General features: G+C 43.7%; 1 protein-coding gene across 1 annotated transcript; it reads right to left on the bottom strand.

Annotated features, from left to right (window-relative positions):
• Positions 1-714: 714 nt before the first annotated feature.
• Positions 715-15,390, bottom strand: smg6 (SMG6 nonsense mediated mRNA decay factor). Its single transcript, XM_083986109.1, has 19 exons — positions 15,285-15,390; positions 11,877-14,235; positions 11,525-11,717; positions 9,778-9,888; positions 9,447-9,553; positions 9,022-9,100; positions 8,740-8,850; positions 8,286-8,501; positions 7,157-7,218; positions 6,883-7,028; positions 6,420-6,533; positions 6,022-6,196; positions 5,278-5,497; positions 4,907-5,086; positions 4,589-4,753; positions 4,203-4,347; positions 3,831-4,090; positions 2,879-2,960; positions 715-2,761 (listed from the first exon to the last, which is right to left on the bottom strand). Exons 1-19 carry the CDS (start codon positions 15,373-15,375, stop codon positions 2,631-2,633), a joined length of 4,947 nt encoding a protein of 1,648 aa, XP_083842235.1. The 5' UTR covers positions 15,376-15,390; the 3' UTR covers positions 715-2,630.
• Positions 15,391-17,787: the final 2,397 nt, after the last annotated feature.

Here is a 17,787-nt window from a genome sequence, read left to right as displayed (position 1 = left end):
GTCTTCTGAGCCGTGTCTAGATACAGATTGTGGTCATTAACCTTTCTGTTCTGTTCTTCATAAATGACTACCATATTTAATCATTTCAGTATGGTTGAGCTTTACATTTCCTCTTGTTTGTCTCTGTGAGTTTTTAATATATTCCCTGTATTTAAATGCTACACCAAAAATGTGGTTTTGTCTCCTTGGTGAATTCACTTTCACTTGCATTATCCTCAACCACCACAAGAGGGCTCTCATGTAAAGGTATTGGTATAACAAGTGATTTCCATATTTTATGCAGATAATGTGGTTGTAGTATGCATGTTTTGTTTATTACCGTACATACATTTTATCTGAATGGATCCCATCTCATTTTATTGCCATAATTTGCATGGTCTTAACTAATGTGTGTATGCAAATCATTTAAATTCAGTGCAGTCATTTGTTATTGTCCAGACCTCAAAATTCCACTTGTTTGTAGTTAAGTTATAAAGAGAGGGAAAAACATAAATAATAAAATGATGGCAAAATACCATTTAGCTGCTTTGGTTTCAGGGTCATGGCACTGCACATGCTGGTTCACTGTGAGTCGTATCTAACTGGGACACAGGAGGATGTTTTCAGCAACACCTGCACCATTACTGTTATTACAAGTCAAGATGTCAGCAGTTAATTTTCACATTAATGAGCTAAAAACAAATGCCTTCAAAACATTTTTAATGATGGGAGGATGAAAAAGTTGTTTGTGTTATGTCAATTGTTTTACTGCACTTGCTGACACAAAAAACACTGATGCACTGCCACTTGACAGAAGCTACACAGCAGGCCTTACAACAGAGGTGTTGAACAGAAGGATAAACCTGTCTAATAGCTCACACAAATACAGAAACATCAACTGCTGACGGAAGTTATACAAGCCTGGCTGAAAAGATACAGGATACAGAAAGAAGGACGGCAACTGTTACATACAATACAGCACTATTTAAAATCCATATGAGCACACTGCATGTAAGGGAATGAATTGTGTATGAAGTGACATAACAGAAGGCAGAGGTGCAGATTATATCCGCTTTGAACATCAAGACACTGACTCAACAGCTTGTAGAAATATACAGTGAATTAACTCAGCATCTCCCAAAGCAATGAAGAGCAAGCAAAACTGCAAACGCTACCTTTGTGTTCATGTTTGTTGACGATGAGCTGGTGAGGTGTGGTTTGAACTTCATGGGGCTCTAGCTGGCTGTAATGTATGGTCTTCTGTGACATGTATTTTATTTCAACCAAACAGAAGTGGATAAGTGACCTTGGAAAAAAAAGAGGAGTGACACTGTGAAGAGGAAAACGGATAATGATAATGGATAATGATTAAAAACATGTTATGAAAAAAGACTGATAAGACACCAGTGGTACTCAATAATGAAGTATCTGCAAAGTCACAGTCACCTGGGCCAAACAGTAATTGTAAAGTTCTGTTTTATACCATTTTAAATGATAAATGGGTCCAATTTTGCTCAAAGGGGGAAAAAAAATCCATGTAGCATAGTTTTTCAAACTGAAAATTCAGCATAAGCCAACTATCTCCTGACCTCTCTTGATATATCCAATCTAACATTATACTGCTCAAAAACACAAATTAATTATTTACAAATTCATTTTGCACCCAGATCAGAGTTTTAAAAAACTGCACTTCATAAATAATGGTTCACACTGGAAAGCTTTGCAGATGCTTATTATGGGTGTCTAAAATGGAAAAAAAATTAAGGAAACAAAACTTTTTTTTACATATGGGTTCAAAAGAATAATAATAATTATAAATCAATCATTTTTGTTTTTTGTTGACTTTTTAAAACATTTTCTTACACTACCCAAACTTAATGTTAGCTTTAAGCTGGAGGACCGATCCAAGTTGGCAAACAGATGTAAAGCACTTCCCTGGGTTGGCAGGGAATACCATACCTGCTCACGGTTACTTGGTGAAGCTTGTGTAGCGCGGGGGCTGTTGATCAGCCCTCACTACAATCAGCCACTTCTTACTGGACTGACCCAGATCCTCCAGCTGTGCTGCTCCTCACCTTCCTTTCTCTCAGCTCTGCTGGAGAGGCCACGGAAGTCTATGAGACTGGGCCCTCAGAGGAGTGTGGAGGTGCCGGTTATGGCCTTCAGTATTGATGTATTTAATCAATTAAATGACCTTAAACACTCTCCCTCTCTCTGGCTCATTCCATCATCACCTCAAATTTTGATACCGCTTGCAGAGAGCACACTCACTAACTAGGCGCAGAGGCTGGAGGCTGGACCTGACATCCTACAAATCACATCACTCCGGTTTCACCTCCTTCCTCCCTTCCAGTCCAGCCTTCCTGAGACTTGTCAAGTCTCCTCGTCTCTTTACGGGGAAGCTCGCTGATCTTAACACATACATACACACACGCGCTTCATCACAAGAGGGAAAAGCTCACGGAAAACCACCCTGCTCTCACTACGCTTGTTTGCATTTCAAAAGTAGTGGTTCTTTGCTTTCTTTTTCCATTTCATTCCCCCTGTTAATCTCCTCCTCTTCTTCCTCTGCTTAAGTGTGTCTTCTCTCCTGGCTGAGTGGCAAGCAGGCTTCAGCAGTTGGGTTCCTCTGATTCCAGCTTTTGCTTGGTTCAGCCCACCTTGGCCCAGCTGAGGAACGCGGGGATGTCTCGGACCGGGACGTTGCGAGTCAAAGCTTTGACGCGCAGGTTACGGTCATCTGTGAGGAGGACCACCTCTCTCTGGAGCTTCACCGTCCCGTCTGTGTGAACAAAGAACATTAAGAGGTCAACTTAGAGGAATTTACGTTTTACTCACGCAAAATTTTTAAACGGGAGTTGGGAAATAGAAACACTGACTGAGCGTCAATCATACATACTTCTCTGATCAGGCATGACATCTTTTGCTTTGTCTTTGCAGTAGTTGAGACAGCAGGAGAGTATAACATCATCATTGGTACCCTGAAAAATAATTGAACACCAAATGATCAGAAAGGTGATAAAATTTAGGAGTAGGTTCGTTATCTTTAATTGTCGGTGCAAGCTATTTTTAGAACGGCAGAGCAGAGCCGCAAGCTGCTCATAGCTATGCTACGGAGGCTAATGGGATTTCTTGGTTTCCCTCATCAAACTCATCAAATACAAAATCCAACAACTCCACAACGCTCTGGTGGACAAGTTGTGACCTGCACATTCACCACGCTATGAGATAATAACGGAACGTTACGAGACAAAGTCGTTTTCGAGGTAAATTCATGCAAAACCGCTGATGCGCGTTCCCGTCGGGGGCAGTTTTTCGGCAAGAACTCTCTGCATTTTCCTCTAAAACAACTGTCGTGTAACGTTCCGTTATTATATCATAGCGTGGTGAATGTGCAGGTCACAACTTTTTTTTTTTTTTTTTATAAGTATATTTTTTGGGCATTTATGCCTTTATAGATAGTACAATTGATACAGACAGGAAACGGGGAGGCAGAGAGAGGGAATGACATGCAGTAAATGGCGCCCGACGCGGGACTCGAACATGGGCCGACTGCAGCGAGGACTGTGCCTCTATACATGGGGCGCCCGCTCTAACCACTACGCCACGCGACGCCCCGTGCAGGTCACAACTTGTCCACAAGAGCATTTTGGAGTTGTTGGATTGTGTATTTGATGAGTTTGATGAGGGAAACCAAGAAATCCCATTAGCCTCCGTAGTGTAGCTCTGAGCAGCTCACAGCTCTGCCGTTCTAAAAATAACCGACACAAACCTATTCTTAAAACTCTAGGGATTATGGCAATGGGCCAATTTGCCAAAATGTTGAACTATCCCTTTAAGTGCATTCTTACCTGTTGTCCAGAGGTGTCTTCACTGCGGAAGGCGATAGATTCAAGCTGATTTCCCCTGCTTGTCAGGGCTCTGAGGCAAGGTTCCCTGGCGTCAAACCCTTTCTCTAGGAAACCCACAGCCTGCCGGGCCTTTTCCTGCACAGACCGCACATGGGCTGCGCTGACATTATAATTGCCACGGCCGCCAGTGTTGCGCCCTCCTGACCCCAGTCCACCAAAGCTGTCCTGGCCTTTAGCCAAGCCATCCAACTCTGTGATCACTGAGGGAGAGAACACGCGCCACGAGTAAGCATAAACAAACATTTCCTGTCTCTACAGGGAACATTGTTATCACTTCCAACATGTTACAAAGACAAAGTTTAACCCTCATACCGATGAGTGGCACAACTATTATGTATGTTCCACACTGAAGGAGTTTCTTCAGCCCCTCCAGGTGATCAATGAATCCATTGGTATCTGGAACCAAAAACAGAGGCCTCACTTCCAGCTCCAGCTGCCCGCTGGTCTGCAGCACCGCCTGGAACAGACACATGAAACAAGATGTGAAATTCAGCTGCACCACAACATTGTACAACTATTTAAACCTGTCTTATTCAACTGATACTTGCTGTACAACATTACAACCCAGGCTTGATCAGTAACAATTATTGTTGCATCACCTGAAATCCTAACCACTGTTCTGTTCTGCAGTGACTTTTCTAAACCTTTAATATCCAAGTTCCATGAGGATTTTCTAATTTCAATAACTGATGGTTCACCTGTATTTTGTCCCTGCGCTTCTGTTGCTGTGCCAGTTTGTTGGCGAGGGCGTGGCGCCGTGCTTTCAGCTGTCTGATGTCATTCTCGCTGTCTCCGGCCTCCTCTGCGTCCTCCTCTCCTGATGCAGAGAGAGATGACTCTGCCTCCACTATGACATCATCAGCCTGCAAAACAGACAGACACTTAGCGGCCGAGACGTTTTCAGCAATTTTGGCGTCCACTGCTTACAACAGCCTTGAACTTTAACCTGAACTGCGGCAGATTTTTTTCTACAATTTCTACATTTACATAATTAGAAGCAGGAGGAAAATAGCCACCTCTTTCTCTGTTGCAGAATCCTGTCTTCTCCTTGTATCCACGGAGTGGTTAGATAGAGGAGAAGCGGCCACAGAGATGTATTTGCCTCCCTTGAAGGCCAACAGAGGCTCCTCCTGTCCACACAGAGCCTCTAGAAAGTACTTGAGCACAGTCACTCGCTTACAGTCTGCTGCTATTGCCTGGGAAAGTAGGATAGGGATATAAGAGCAGAGAGGATGATGAATTAGAGGGTAAGGTAAAAGGTTATAATAACACCTTTTATTTATTGGCGCTCACAGCACACAGTAAAAGATAAAATGCAAGTACATGATGGCAGAAGAGTATCAGTAGTGTTTCAACATAATGACAGACACCTTTGCCTGCTACTCACCATGTCAGTGTGTCTGTCTGTGTAACACGGCTCCTGTGGCGCAGCCAGTAGTGGTACAAAACCAGCCAGCAGCCTGTCTTCCTTCAACTGCAGCACAGTCAACTCATCATCTCCCTCAACTTCTTCGCTATCAACTTTGTAAAGCGGCAGCTCCCCGTGGTCCACGCGTGCCAGCACGTTGCACAGGTCAGCTAGGCACTGCCAGACGTCAGGGCTGCCACTTGATGGAAAGAGAAAGACACAAGTGGTGTTGAGGTATTGGTATTTCAGGTATGAAGTACCAGTCGAGGCCATGAGCAGAGCCAACTGATAAACGTGTTTACAACATAAAACAATGTGTAATGCAACTCAGTGTTGAAGCTAAAGAACTCTCAACTGCAGACTCCCTTGCCTTTTCCAGAGCTTTTTAATTCATGTTTTAGCTTTTGCTTCACAGCTTCATGGTTTTGGTTCACTTGCATCATTCTGTTTCTGACCACAGCAGGCAACTGAAAAAGCTCTAAAACCAAACTCCACCCTACCTGTTCAGCACCAAACAGCAGACAGAGCTGGCATCTTATCTAGCTGGTAAGATCAAGGAATACTTTACAACTAAGGAGCTGGTTGAGAGCCACAAATTAACCTATTATAATGATAATGACAATGCTCTGTGACTCTTTTAGCATTTGTTTGCTGATGTTGACTGTTGACCATTTCATTAGTCTCCAAAATAAGTTGATGCAGGTCTCTATACTGTATACTCACTCTATGCTGCATGGTGGTGGGTTCCACAGGTCTGGGTGTCCCAACATCCAGTCAGACCAGACCTTGATGCTTGGCAGTAGTTCTCTCAGGTCCAGTGGGAAGGCAGAGACCTTCACCATACCATCTGCCTCCTCCCCTTTGCCCTCCCCCTCTTCATCTGCCATGGGGACTGGTTCTGAGTAAGAGAAGACACCTTTAAAACATGACACATAACTGCAAACACTCTACAGTAACACAAACCAAATCATGTGTAAACCAAGTAACAACAAGAATAATTGAACTGTTTACTTATTAGCTCTACAAGTAATCTCCACTGGTGTGCTTTGGGCTGAACACTAAACAATATTAGACAGATAAAAATGTGGACATGCTACACTTCTAGAGCTGACTGTGTGTACCTGCAGGTATATCCTTGAGCAGCTCTGTGCAGCGCTGCACCAGGAGTGCAAACATGCCAAGACCCAGGGCAGTGCTCTGTTCCTGTAAAACCGAACGCACTTCTCCGTCTTCACCTGACAAACATAGAGAAGAATTTAGTATTTCTTCAAGATCCTTTGTCTCAATCTGACCGCTGACTTGTTTCAATTTGGGAAAAGAACTTCATGCTCTGTTGCATAATAATGAACATGTAAGTAAGAAGATGAGATTAAACGTGTTGAAGAGTTCTTATCAAACCCACAAGCTCTTCAAGTTTAAACATGACAACAAATTAACGTGTTTCTTAAATTGAGTCACATTGAAATATATATTTTAAAAAAAGGTCAAAATAAAATAATCGCTAGTAACAATTATAGGAATTAGAATAATTTTTTAAGTTTGTTGTTTGATGATAATGATGTGTGAGTGTGTGTGCAGCGTCACCTCTACTGTGGGCGTTGTGTATGGTGAACATGTTGATGGTGATGATCTGCAGCAGGTGCGTGCTGCCCAGGAGGGAAGGGCCATGATGGAGCAGAGTCCTGAACTCCTGCAGAACACGGCTCACCACTCCAGGGAATGACTCCATGCTGTATAAGAAAGACACAGGTATTCATTATAATTACGACACGCAGAGAAACTTTTCTTAAATTATATAGTCAGTGCCTAGAAATCATTCAGTGCATGGGTGTAAAAGCTAGAACACGTGAGAACTTACCCCACTTTAGTGAAGAGCTTTCCATGTCCGTGCAAGAAACTCAGAATAAACCTCTTGTTTAGCTGGAGACAAAAGGAGGTGGAAAGAGGAAAAACATTACTTTGGCCAAGAGTTTTATTTAGCACCAACCTCTGTAGCACTTGACAAGAAAACACTTGTCCTCATCCAGAGACAAAGCCCATGGTTTGGAGCTGACATCACCATTTAATTGCTCCCAGTATTATGAACAATAGTGGTAGGAGGAAATGGACTGGAAGGCTACTGAAGCTGGCACAGAGGACACACAGACAGATGTGTCTCCCAACAGGAAACTGACAAATAGCAAGACAGAGACATTGGCAAGAGGCTTCTTTAAAAGTAAAGAGTGTAAATCAGCAGAAACCTCCTTCCCACAATTTAGTAGGACTTTTTACGGTTTAGTTTTTATCACTGAAACTCCGAAATAGCATGTCAAAAAACTGGTACATTTTAAAAGCACACAGTATTGGAAAAACATGCTGCACTAGAACTGATAGAGGGATGTGAAGAAGATGATGGTGGAGGAAACTGTGATCTTTCACTAGTAGAGCTCAATCCTGACCACAATAAAGTATTTGCAGCAAAATGTTCAATAAAGAAACACATCAGAGCTACTAAAGCTTTGACCACAGACCACAACAGAGACACGTGATTTGCGTTGTTAATGAGCCAGATGATTTTGCTGTGGGTCACCTGAGCACCTCCCATTGGTGGGAGGCCCCACCCCTCACACTTAGGCCAGGTACAGGCTGTTCAAATACTTTCATTTTGATTATTCTATTGTGTTGCCAACTAGTCTACATGTAATAACATATAATGGGAAAATGTAAACATGTTTTTAGAAATGTTTAACTCTTTAACTTTAACTTGTATGATGTTATATCATAACATCAGAAATTTAAAGACCATATTGAATAAGAGGAACATTTGAGGGACAGGGAAAATTACATATACAAAAACATCTGTATGCACTAGCAGCTTTGTGTGTAATAATTTTAACTCTAACTATAACCTAACTAAAAAACCACACTCACAGGCAGCGCATCTTTCATGTTCATAGCGTGTGTGTGAGAGAGACACAGGAAGGAAGAAAGGAGGAAAGCAATCTTACGTCACTAGCGCTGAGACTACCCAGCTCTCCATCCTGCTCAGAGTCTCTGCTGGACTCGCTGCCTCCTCTCTGCGAGGACGGTGTTGCTGCTTGTCCGCTGGGGCGGACCCAAATCTCCACACGGGCTCCCTCTTCCCCTCTTCCTCTTCCTCTTACTGCTGGACCCTTTGAACCTCCTTCATGCTCTTGTCTTCTCCTTCTCTCCAGTTGCTCCGCCTATGAGAACAAAATCTGTCAACAAGAGACACTTGCGGTGCCTTAAGTCTCGGGATAATCACCAGATTATAGTAAGCTTAACCAGTCATGCTAGTAAGGTAATTTATTATGCAAATTACTGTGTTTGTGTCGATAATGTTTGCTATTGTGTGATGTGACTGAATAAAGAATTTCAATCAATCAATCAATCAAATTACTGTGTTAACATTTTTCTAAATGACCAAATTGTATGTCTAACCTTGCGCTTGGCTTCTTCAAACAGACTCATCAGGCTTTCCTTTGCAGTCAGGATGGGGTTGGAAGCTGCCAAGCTGCGCATGTAATAATACACAGCATCCAACTTCCGCTTCTGTAAGTGAGAGAGGAGGCAAAAGTGCCAACAGGTCATTACACAAAATATAAGACGTACCAGGAGGAATACAATCACGACACATCAGCATGTCTAAACATGTTTGTACAACATTTCCACCTGAACACCCCCCTTACAATTTGCCTCCCCTACTTACTACACAGCACTTACTGTATAGACTGCCAGCAGAGCCAGCTGATTGTATGGGCGTCCATTTTTCGGGGCAATCTGCTGGGCTTTCAAGTACCAGCTGAGAGGAAATGGAAAAGTCAAGTCAAGAGAGAAATCCACCGAGGCTCTCGTCTCATCAGTAATATATATATATGGGAAGGAGCATTCTCTATTATATCTTTAGCAGGTAGCAAAGAAAGGGAAAGAAGTTCAAGACTAAGAAAGTTACAAGCCATTTACAGCTGTCAGCACTTGATACTTGTACAAGAATCTTCAAAAATAATCAGCACTTAATGAAAAGCTCAATTTTAACAATGTAGCTTCTTGACCAAGTAATGTGTTATCTTTATGCTTATACATATCTCATACTGTTAAATGTGCCTAAAACTTCACAATACCAAAAGACAGCACAAACAATGGCCTACCTGCGAGCTTTGCCGTAGTTAGCCGACTCACTTGCTTGTTCCCGGTAACGTGCAATATCTCCCTGACAAATCATACAGCGCTGAGCACTAATAAGTGCATACTTTACCTGAAAAAGACAGACATAAGTTACCAGTTAGGACATTATAAAGAACAAAATGCAAATGAGCTGCTGTGAGCAACTATATTACTGGTAACAAATCTGATCACTTACTGGTCAATAACACAAAATGTTCAAAATCATAAATTGTGAGGCTGCTCGTATACAGCTTTACAAAAAACATAAATCCCACCCACATGAATGTAAACAATGTAGAAGGAGTATTGCCGTACCGTTTTGCGTAAAGGCCGTGCCCTGATAGCCATGCCGTCCATGTAATCCTCCAACTTAAACTGGTAGACTGTCTGCAGCTTCTGAAGCAGCGCATCGAAGAACAGTGCTCCCTGTGAAACATGATCACAACACACGAGTTCAGGTTAAAGTGAAGACAAAAAATGACAGAATTTATTGTGGCCTGTTTCCACCACAAGATATTAAAATATAATTTAAGCTTTGTTGAAAACGCATGAGTGGACTTCAGGCTAAAACATCTGGCTTTTGTCCACAAATGGAAAAGGATTAAACTGACATTCACACACTGGTCAAATATCTCGTCTGCAGCACTACCTACCTACAGTACACTGCACACATGATACATACTGTATATATAGGTGTTTACCCAAATACTAAACAACTGTACAGTCCAGACTGTAAGTATTTGGACAGCTCTCTGCTTAAATACAATCAAGGTAAATTAAAATAATGGATACTGCATTTAAGTGCCAAGTCTCAGCTTTAATTTGAGTGGGTTTATGTCAATACGTAATAAAATATGTGGGAAATATAGCCCTCTTGGCACATAGTGCCCAAATTGCAACGGCTCCAAAGTAATTGGACACTTAGCTACTAAATGTGTCTTGCACAGCTGCAAGCCGTTTCAATGCATGCACACAACAGCTCACAGTCAGGTGGAGTTGTCTGTCAATATGAAGAGTAAAGACCATTCAAGCGGATGGTGATTCTGAATTCTTCTAATTCATATTTTGCTGCATGCATAAAAAACACCTGTTGCACAAAATTTCACCATTCAGTAAGACAACATTTCTTAAATAGAAAATTTCCACTGGGAAACTTTGATAGAACAGGGGGGCTACTGCCGGCATACCATCTCTGTCAACATGGGAATCAAACCCACAACCTTAAGGTCAAGGCAGAGCTGATCAGACAGACACATGATCATCTTTCACTGAGCTCTGATATGGAGCAGCTGTAATCACATAAAGTGACCTGTGTGTGTGTGGTAAGGGAGTACGCGCTTGTGTGTTAGCGTGTGTGGTTGTGTTTTACAGAGACTTGTTATAAATGTATGGGGGGTCGGGAATCGGGATCAGCAGTAGATTAACTGTGGCTCTGGCCTGAGACTCAGAGATTGACACGGCAATGTGTGTATGTGCATGTGTGTATCTGTAATCACATAAAATTACCTGTGTGTGGTAGAGGAGTGCACGTGCGTATTGCTAGATAGATAACGTGTTTAAAGAGTGTAAATGTGGCACAATCTGATCTGAGAACAGCTTCAAGAACTGGTTCTAAGGAGAGTCTGTGTGCCTGACTTAGAGTCAGGAGGTGGAACATCCTTGACTGGGTACACTGAAGTGGAAGAAGCATCACCATGGAGCAAACAGGCTTCAAACTATATTTTCTAAAAACATATATTAAATATGATTATTTTGTTAACATTTATTTTAATCAGTCAAATTACTTTTAAACTCCTTCACTTTGGGCATTGTGTGTTAAAGGTCTACATCTGCCACACAGTCCTTTCTATGTAAATGAAAACATACTAAGTTGAAGCTGAGACTTTACTGAAGTATACATGCATACTTTTGCTTTCAAATTGATGGAGCAGACCCTGTAAAACAAAAAACACTTAACTGTTGAATACTAATCTTCTGTGCTGTATATCTACTCAAGCACCAAAGTCTGTCCCCTGCCAAAAAAAACAATTAACCCCATTTGAATTTATTACACATTCCTTACCTCATCAAGCAGAGTGAGAAGCAGGTTCCTAACATGAGGGGTGTTGTCATTGGTGGGGTCTTTGAGCAACTGCCTGAAGCGCTCTATGACCTGGTAGAAGACATTCTTCCACAGAGCCTGGTCCACGTTCTGAGAGTCGGAGAACTCGATGTCTGTGAGAACAACCTGCTCGTACAGCCCCAAAAGATCAGCTCTGGAAAACAGGAAGACGGGACGGTTGCTTTTTCAGTATGTCTGCTGGTTATTGTTCCCTAGAGGAGCTAACAGCTAAACAAGTTGTATAAAACAGAGTAGAACATAAAAAACACAATCAAGGCAGACATTAACAACACACATCCTTTCAGATCCTCACCTGAGCTTGGCCATGCGATCCAGTCCGTCAGCGCTCACTCTGTCCCTGGAGAGCAGGTTACTGAGCTGTAGCTCCTGTGTATCCGCAGCCCTCAACACCCTCCCCAGCTCCCCTCTGGCTTGTTGCTCTGCCTCTTCCAAAGACAAACCACCACCTCCACTTTGCTGAGAATAACTTGCTCCCCTGTAACCGGCACAGAACTGCCCCCCACCGGCGCCGCCTGGGTAGACCCCGTTAGGAGGAGCCATTTGGTAGGGCCCCATATGATAAGGATATGGGTAGCGCTGGTTGGTGCTGGTGCCGGGGTTGCCGGGCATGGGGTAGCAGTAGGGGTTGTCAGAGTTTTGAAACTTGTAGTAGGCCATGGCGACGGCCTGCTGGGTTCGAAGGTGTTCACCCTGTGGGACTGGGGGGCTGCCTGCTACTTCATCGTCCGTGTCCAGGAAGTGGAGCTGTCCATATCCGGTCCCAGTCTGCAGATACACGGGCTGCTGCAGAGACTTGTGCTGTGACTGGGTGCCAGTGAGTGCAGGTTTCTGGTCTGGGTTGTTGGGATCCCAGAGTCGTCTGACTCCTCCTCCTCGGCCTCCTCTGCCGCCGTGAGATGCCCCTCCCCTAATTCCACCAAAAAGAAGTCTTTGCCCAACTTCGGGGGAGTTAGAGATGTCGGTGCGGGCCGGGAGCACCAGGATGCCCCCACCTCTGCCACGAGGAGCCACGACTTGCTTGTGTGGTGCGCCCCCACCATGTGATGAGATCGCTGAATGTTTTTCGAGAGAAACCCTCAGGATTCCTCGACCCCCGCCTTTGTTTCCCTTCAGTCTGTTCCTCTCTTCCCTCCGCCTCACGGCATTGAGCTCTTCCTCCCCACCTCTTCTTCTCCTCCGTCTATCGACTACGTCACTCATCTCACTCCCCTCCATCGATTCTGTGGATGATTCCCCGTTGGCTGTCCAGCTTTGCAGATGGCTCCTCCGCCCGTCCCCGCTGTGACCGATCTCCTCCTTGTTATTGTGCTTTGGCTGCAGGCGGGACCACTTGGTGCTCTCCGCGTCCAGCCCGAGTGCTGGACCGTCCAGGCTGGTCACGCTGCTGGTGGAGCTGCTGCTGTAGGTTCGATTCCGTGAGCGTCTGATATCTGATTTGGAATATCGTTTTGATGATGTCATGTTTGCGCTGGATTTGTTTCGATCAGCCACGGTAGCGTCTGCGTATCTCCCCGCCTTCTCGACTTTATCCATCTCTCTTGACCGGTTGTTGTTGTTATTGTCTCCTCTTCTGCTTTCTCTGCAGTTCTCTCTTCCTTTGTTTTGGTGCGTCTCTCCTGTCTTAGCTGGTTTGTTATCCCTATCTGTGTCTGCTGCTCTCCTGTCTCTCTCTTTCTCAGTTTTACCCTGGTCACTCTTCATCCTACCACCTACATCATCATCCCCTCTTCTGGCATCCTGATTCCTCTCTTTTTCCCTCTCCCCTCCTCTTTTCTTTCGAACTCCCTTTTCTTTCTTCTTCTCTTGCTTTTCTTCTTCCTCTTTTACTCCTCCCCCTTGACCTCGTCTTCCCTTATCAGTCATGTGCCCTTTCCTGCTGCTCAACTCTTCAGAATCTTGTCCTTGACATCCTCCTTTACCTTTTTCCTTAACACTGAGTTTTTCCACTTTGCTAGTGATTTTCTCAACTGAAGCATCAGAGGGTAGTGGGGGTTTCTGAACATCTTGGCTTCCTTGATTTCTGTTAATCTCACTGGATTTAGTCAATTTTACATTTTCTTGCATACCTTTTACTTCTTTACCTTTCCCTCCCTGTTTCGGTGTAGATGGTTTCTTGTTCACCTCCATTTCCCCTGCGCTCATCTGGTACTCCGTCTCAGTTTTCTGCTCATGCTTCCTTGGGGGAGGTCTATCCTGCTCTCTTCCCACCCCACAATCCTTCTCCTGGGTGGTTCTACGGCTCCCAGGTTGATAAAACTGTCGGTCGGGTTTACGAGCTTTCTTCGTTGGTTTGGCAGCTCCAACAGGTTCCTGGTCTCTATGATTTTCAGTACAGCCTTTTTCTTGATTTTCTTCCATTTTAGCCTGTGGGTGGCTGCCCTTTCTACAGTTCTGGGTGTTACTACTGTCACCTCTCATCCTGTCCTCTTCCCTTTTGTCGGTAGCAGTTCCACTGTCAGTGAATTCTGAAACATTTTCAGAGACAGCCGCTTGCTCACCCTGCAATGCTGTTTCCTGTTCATGTACAAAACCAGGTTCTCCCTCCTCACTGTCATGGTGACGCCGTCCATGTCCAGGTAGCGGATGGTAGCGCTGCAGATCGGGGCGCTTTCCTTCACGTTTCTTATGTTGCTTGGATCCATGTTGTTCCTCTGAAGAAAGAAAACACACAGACAAAGAAAATAAGATACTGACAGTCAAAGCCAATCATTAACGTAGCACACTTCTTGTCAAGCAATCTAATGCAAAGACCAAAAACAACAGTGCCACTCAGTACTTTCCAGCATTGTCTTGTCTTTGGCACACAGCATTAAGCCCATTACAACCAAAAACCAATCACAAATACAGTAGATTTCTTAAAGGGGCTCAGTAAATTACGGTAAACTTCACACAGTTCACACATAGTTTCTGACATTAAGTTGATGTATGTTGGACTGACTCAATAAAGATGTCACCCAGAGCAAGCCTGCCTATTTCGTGTATTTTTGACCAAAAGAGAGGACCTCTGCAGAGGAATACATCACATCCATCTATTAACTCAGGATGTTGACAGTGACAAAAAATAAAGCCTTTCTTGAGTTAACTCAGTTTTGGTTTTGGAACCGAGTCACTGAAATTATAAAAGCAAAGTAGGCAAAAGAACCGTGCAACTTTTGCTACAAATGAGTCTGTGATATTTCTCACCGCATAAGAAACACACACACGTATGTTTTGACTATCATTATGTTCAGTTTTCAAATAAAACCCTCTGTCCTTGGACCTAAACAAAACATATACGTCATGTTCGGCTGACGTCAGGCGAAGTTCTTCAACGGTAACCGACGCCTCACGAGGACAACAGTCGAGCTTTTCGATCTTCACACAATTTAACGATACAGTTTAATGTTTAGATTCATCCGGTGCGAGTTTACTTTAAGAGTTATGAGAAAACCCAAGAAGTCTGTGTTGAAGCTTTAAAAAAATATATTGTTTAACCGTTACAACAGTCGTGCGTGTGTGCGGCTGAAAGACGTTTAAAACAAACCGCGCGGGACCAAAGAATAGACAGATAGCCAAGTTAGCCTGCTAACAACATTAGCTCGGTTCAAACTTAGCAGCTCCGTGGGCTACTTTCAGCCGACTTGGCGCACTTCTTCCGCTCCATTTGTCGACTTTTCCCGCAAATGCTTCCGTCCCCGGTGTGCGCTTCACCTCCCCTCACCTTTTTGACTGTCGGTTGTGTTAAATGTACTCGACGCTTCAGCTCGGAGTTCCGCAGCTGAGATTCGCACTCTGTCCAGTTCGTTCGCCATCTTTGCTCTGACTAAAACAAACACAACAAGTACGGTGGCCCAGCGGGATCACACATGTTCATCGAATGACGTAGCACCGAAGGCGCTCGGGTAATCCAGTGCGATCATGTATTTCGATTTCGCTCCGTTTTCTCGGAGTTTTCCCACCCTTTGCCAAAGTAGCATATATTTAAATTACAGAATTTTGCAGGTTGTTAATATACGTACATTATTCAAATTGTGCCATTACTACCATTATTTTGCAGTGTAATTAAATAAACCTTTACAATTGTGTTTAAGAAAAGTATGTTTTATTTAATGATTAAGCTACATAAAGTTTCCTAATAGTGCACCAAGCGTAATTGTTTTAATGGAAACATACTTAACCACTCCAATTAGACTTCAGATAATTTTACACAGTATGTGACTTCACTTCAGTGAATAAGGTGACAAGCACTGCCTTTTTTTGAACATCTCTTAAGAGATGCTCATCAAGAATCTCTGGTCTCCTTCAGCCGGTCAACATGGGTAACACATGTAAATTCTTAGTTGTGTAGGCCTACTTATGTAATTCTTACGTAGGCCTTGACCTACATATGATGTATGGGGGAAGGGGGCTCATAGGTCTGCACATTATATAAAGAAACAGACAGATACACTGCATGCATACTACTCCACCATGCTCAGTTCCATTCCATATCCACTAGATGTCAGGATAGATTGCTTTATTCTCATCTTATCTGAAACATCCTATTGCTCAACTCTTTGGATTGGCCCAAAAATGAACTTTCCATTTACTTTTGTTTTCCTACTAACTCATTTGTATTAATGTAATGCAGCATCTCCTCCTCAACATGTCTTCCTTCTCCTGTCTTCCACTTATGACTTTGATGTGAACTGACCTGACAAATTGTATGAGGAGGTGTGGAGAGAAATTGTGGAACAAATTACATAAATACACCATGGAGAAAGGCTGTGTGTGTGTGTGTGTGTGTGTGTGTGTGTGTGTGTGTGTGTGTGTGTGTGTGTGTGTGTGTGTGTGTGTGTGTGTGGGTGTGGGTGTGTGTGTGTGTACATGCATGTTCATATGAAGAGGGGGGTGGGGGGGGGGGGAGAGTTCATGCAGCTATCATCTATGTGGCTGCTGCTAGAGTAAACAGCTTCATTTCCCTAGCAACACCAAATTAAAGGGCCAGAGTCTCCTGTCCTTCCTACAGATCTCCCACACACATACAACTCGTCATCTTCTCCACACACATTCCTTCATTATCTCACTAAATTATTAATCCAAGGTGCTTGGCTCATTGCTTCGGCATAATAATCAGGAATATCTATACATACTAAAGTGGGCAGCGATAACTTCTCTTACCGTAATATTACTTACTTTGGTCTAACTTATCCACTACCTCATTATAAAGCAGGTGGACTCCAAAAAGACAGCGAGGTAGCCTACAGCAGAAGAGAGAAATGGGAGAAGCACACAATTTTAGACATTATTACAGTTTTCATTGTTAACTGTAGAGGATTATATTCATCATTCATTGCATTATCATATTATTTTTTGTCTGATTCTTTGTTATATTAATGCCTTTTTAGATTTTATGAAATGCACTTATGAAATGCATAAGCAAAAGTAAAAAAAAAAAGAAAAAAAAAAGAAGAAGAAAGAAATAAGATGGCACAGAGATGATGATTAATATCAATATTTATCATTCTTATTCTCCTCGTCGTAATAATTTCTACTGTCTTGTTCAGTCCATTAACTATATCTCTAGTATTGTCTGTGTGGTGTACAGTGTAGCTATGCCTCATTGTGTGTGAGTGCAGAATACTGTTGTGATGTAGTGCTAGCAGTGTCTCTCGATGAAGAGCTGGCACACCAGGGGTTGTAGAATGTTTCGTGTCTGCAGTGGAGAGGTGTGAGAGAGGGAGGGGAGGGGAGAGGGGGGGGGGGGGGGGGGGGGGGGGGGGGGGCTGCCGGAAGTGGTGGGCGTGTGTCTCCCTGCATGTGTGTGCGTGAGTTCGTAAGTTACTTGTGCGCCTCTGTGCGTGCGTGCGCGAGTGTGAGTGTCTGTGTGTGCGCGCAGGCGTGAGTGTGTGTGTATGTGTGCAGAGTTGTGATTGTCAGTGCTGCACCACAGTGCAGGTGGAGCAATGCAGGATGATAAGTGACACAGAAGGACAGAGAGGGGGAGGCAGAGAGGTAGTGAGGGAGAGAAGGAGGGAGACGGAGAGAAAGAGGAAGCGAGGGAGAGAGAGGTGAAGAGGTATGATGCAGGAGGAGAGGGGAGAACGAGAGGGGGAGAGACTGTGAATACAGATGAGAAAAGCGGGGGAAGCGAGGAGTTTTTGCAGGTGAATTTCTGACACCAGGGGGTTTCTCCAACCCAATCATATCTCGATCTCTCCTGCCCCCATCTCTCTCTCTCTCTG

This window comes from Trachurus trachurus, assembly GCF_905171665.1.
Source record: "Trachurus trachurus genome assembly, chromosome: 14".
In the NCBI taxonomy this organism is placed as follows: domain Eukaryota; kingdom Metazoa; phylum Chordata; class Actinopteri; order Carangiformes; family Carangidae; genus Trachurus; species Trachurus trachurus.
Note: the sequence above shows the minus strand (reverse complement) of the source record. Positions and strands in the feature narration are given on the sequence as shown.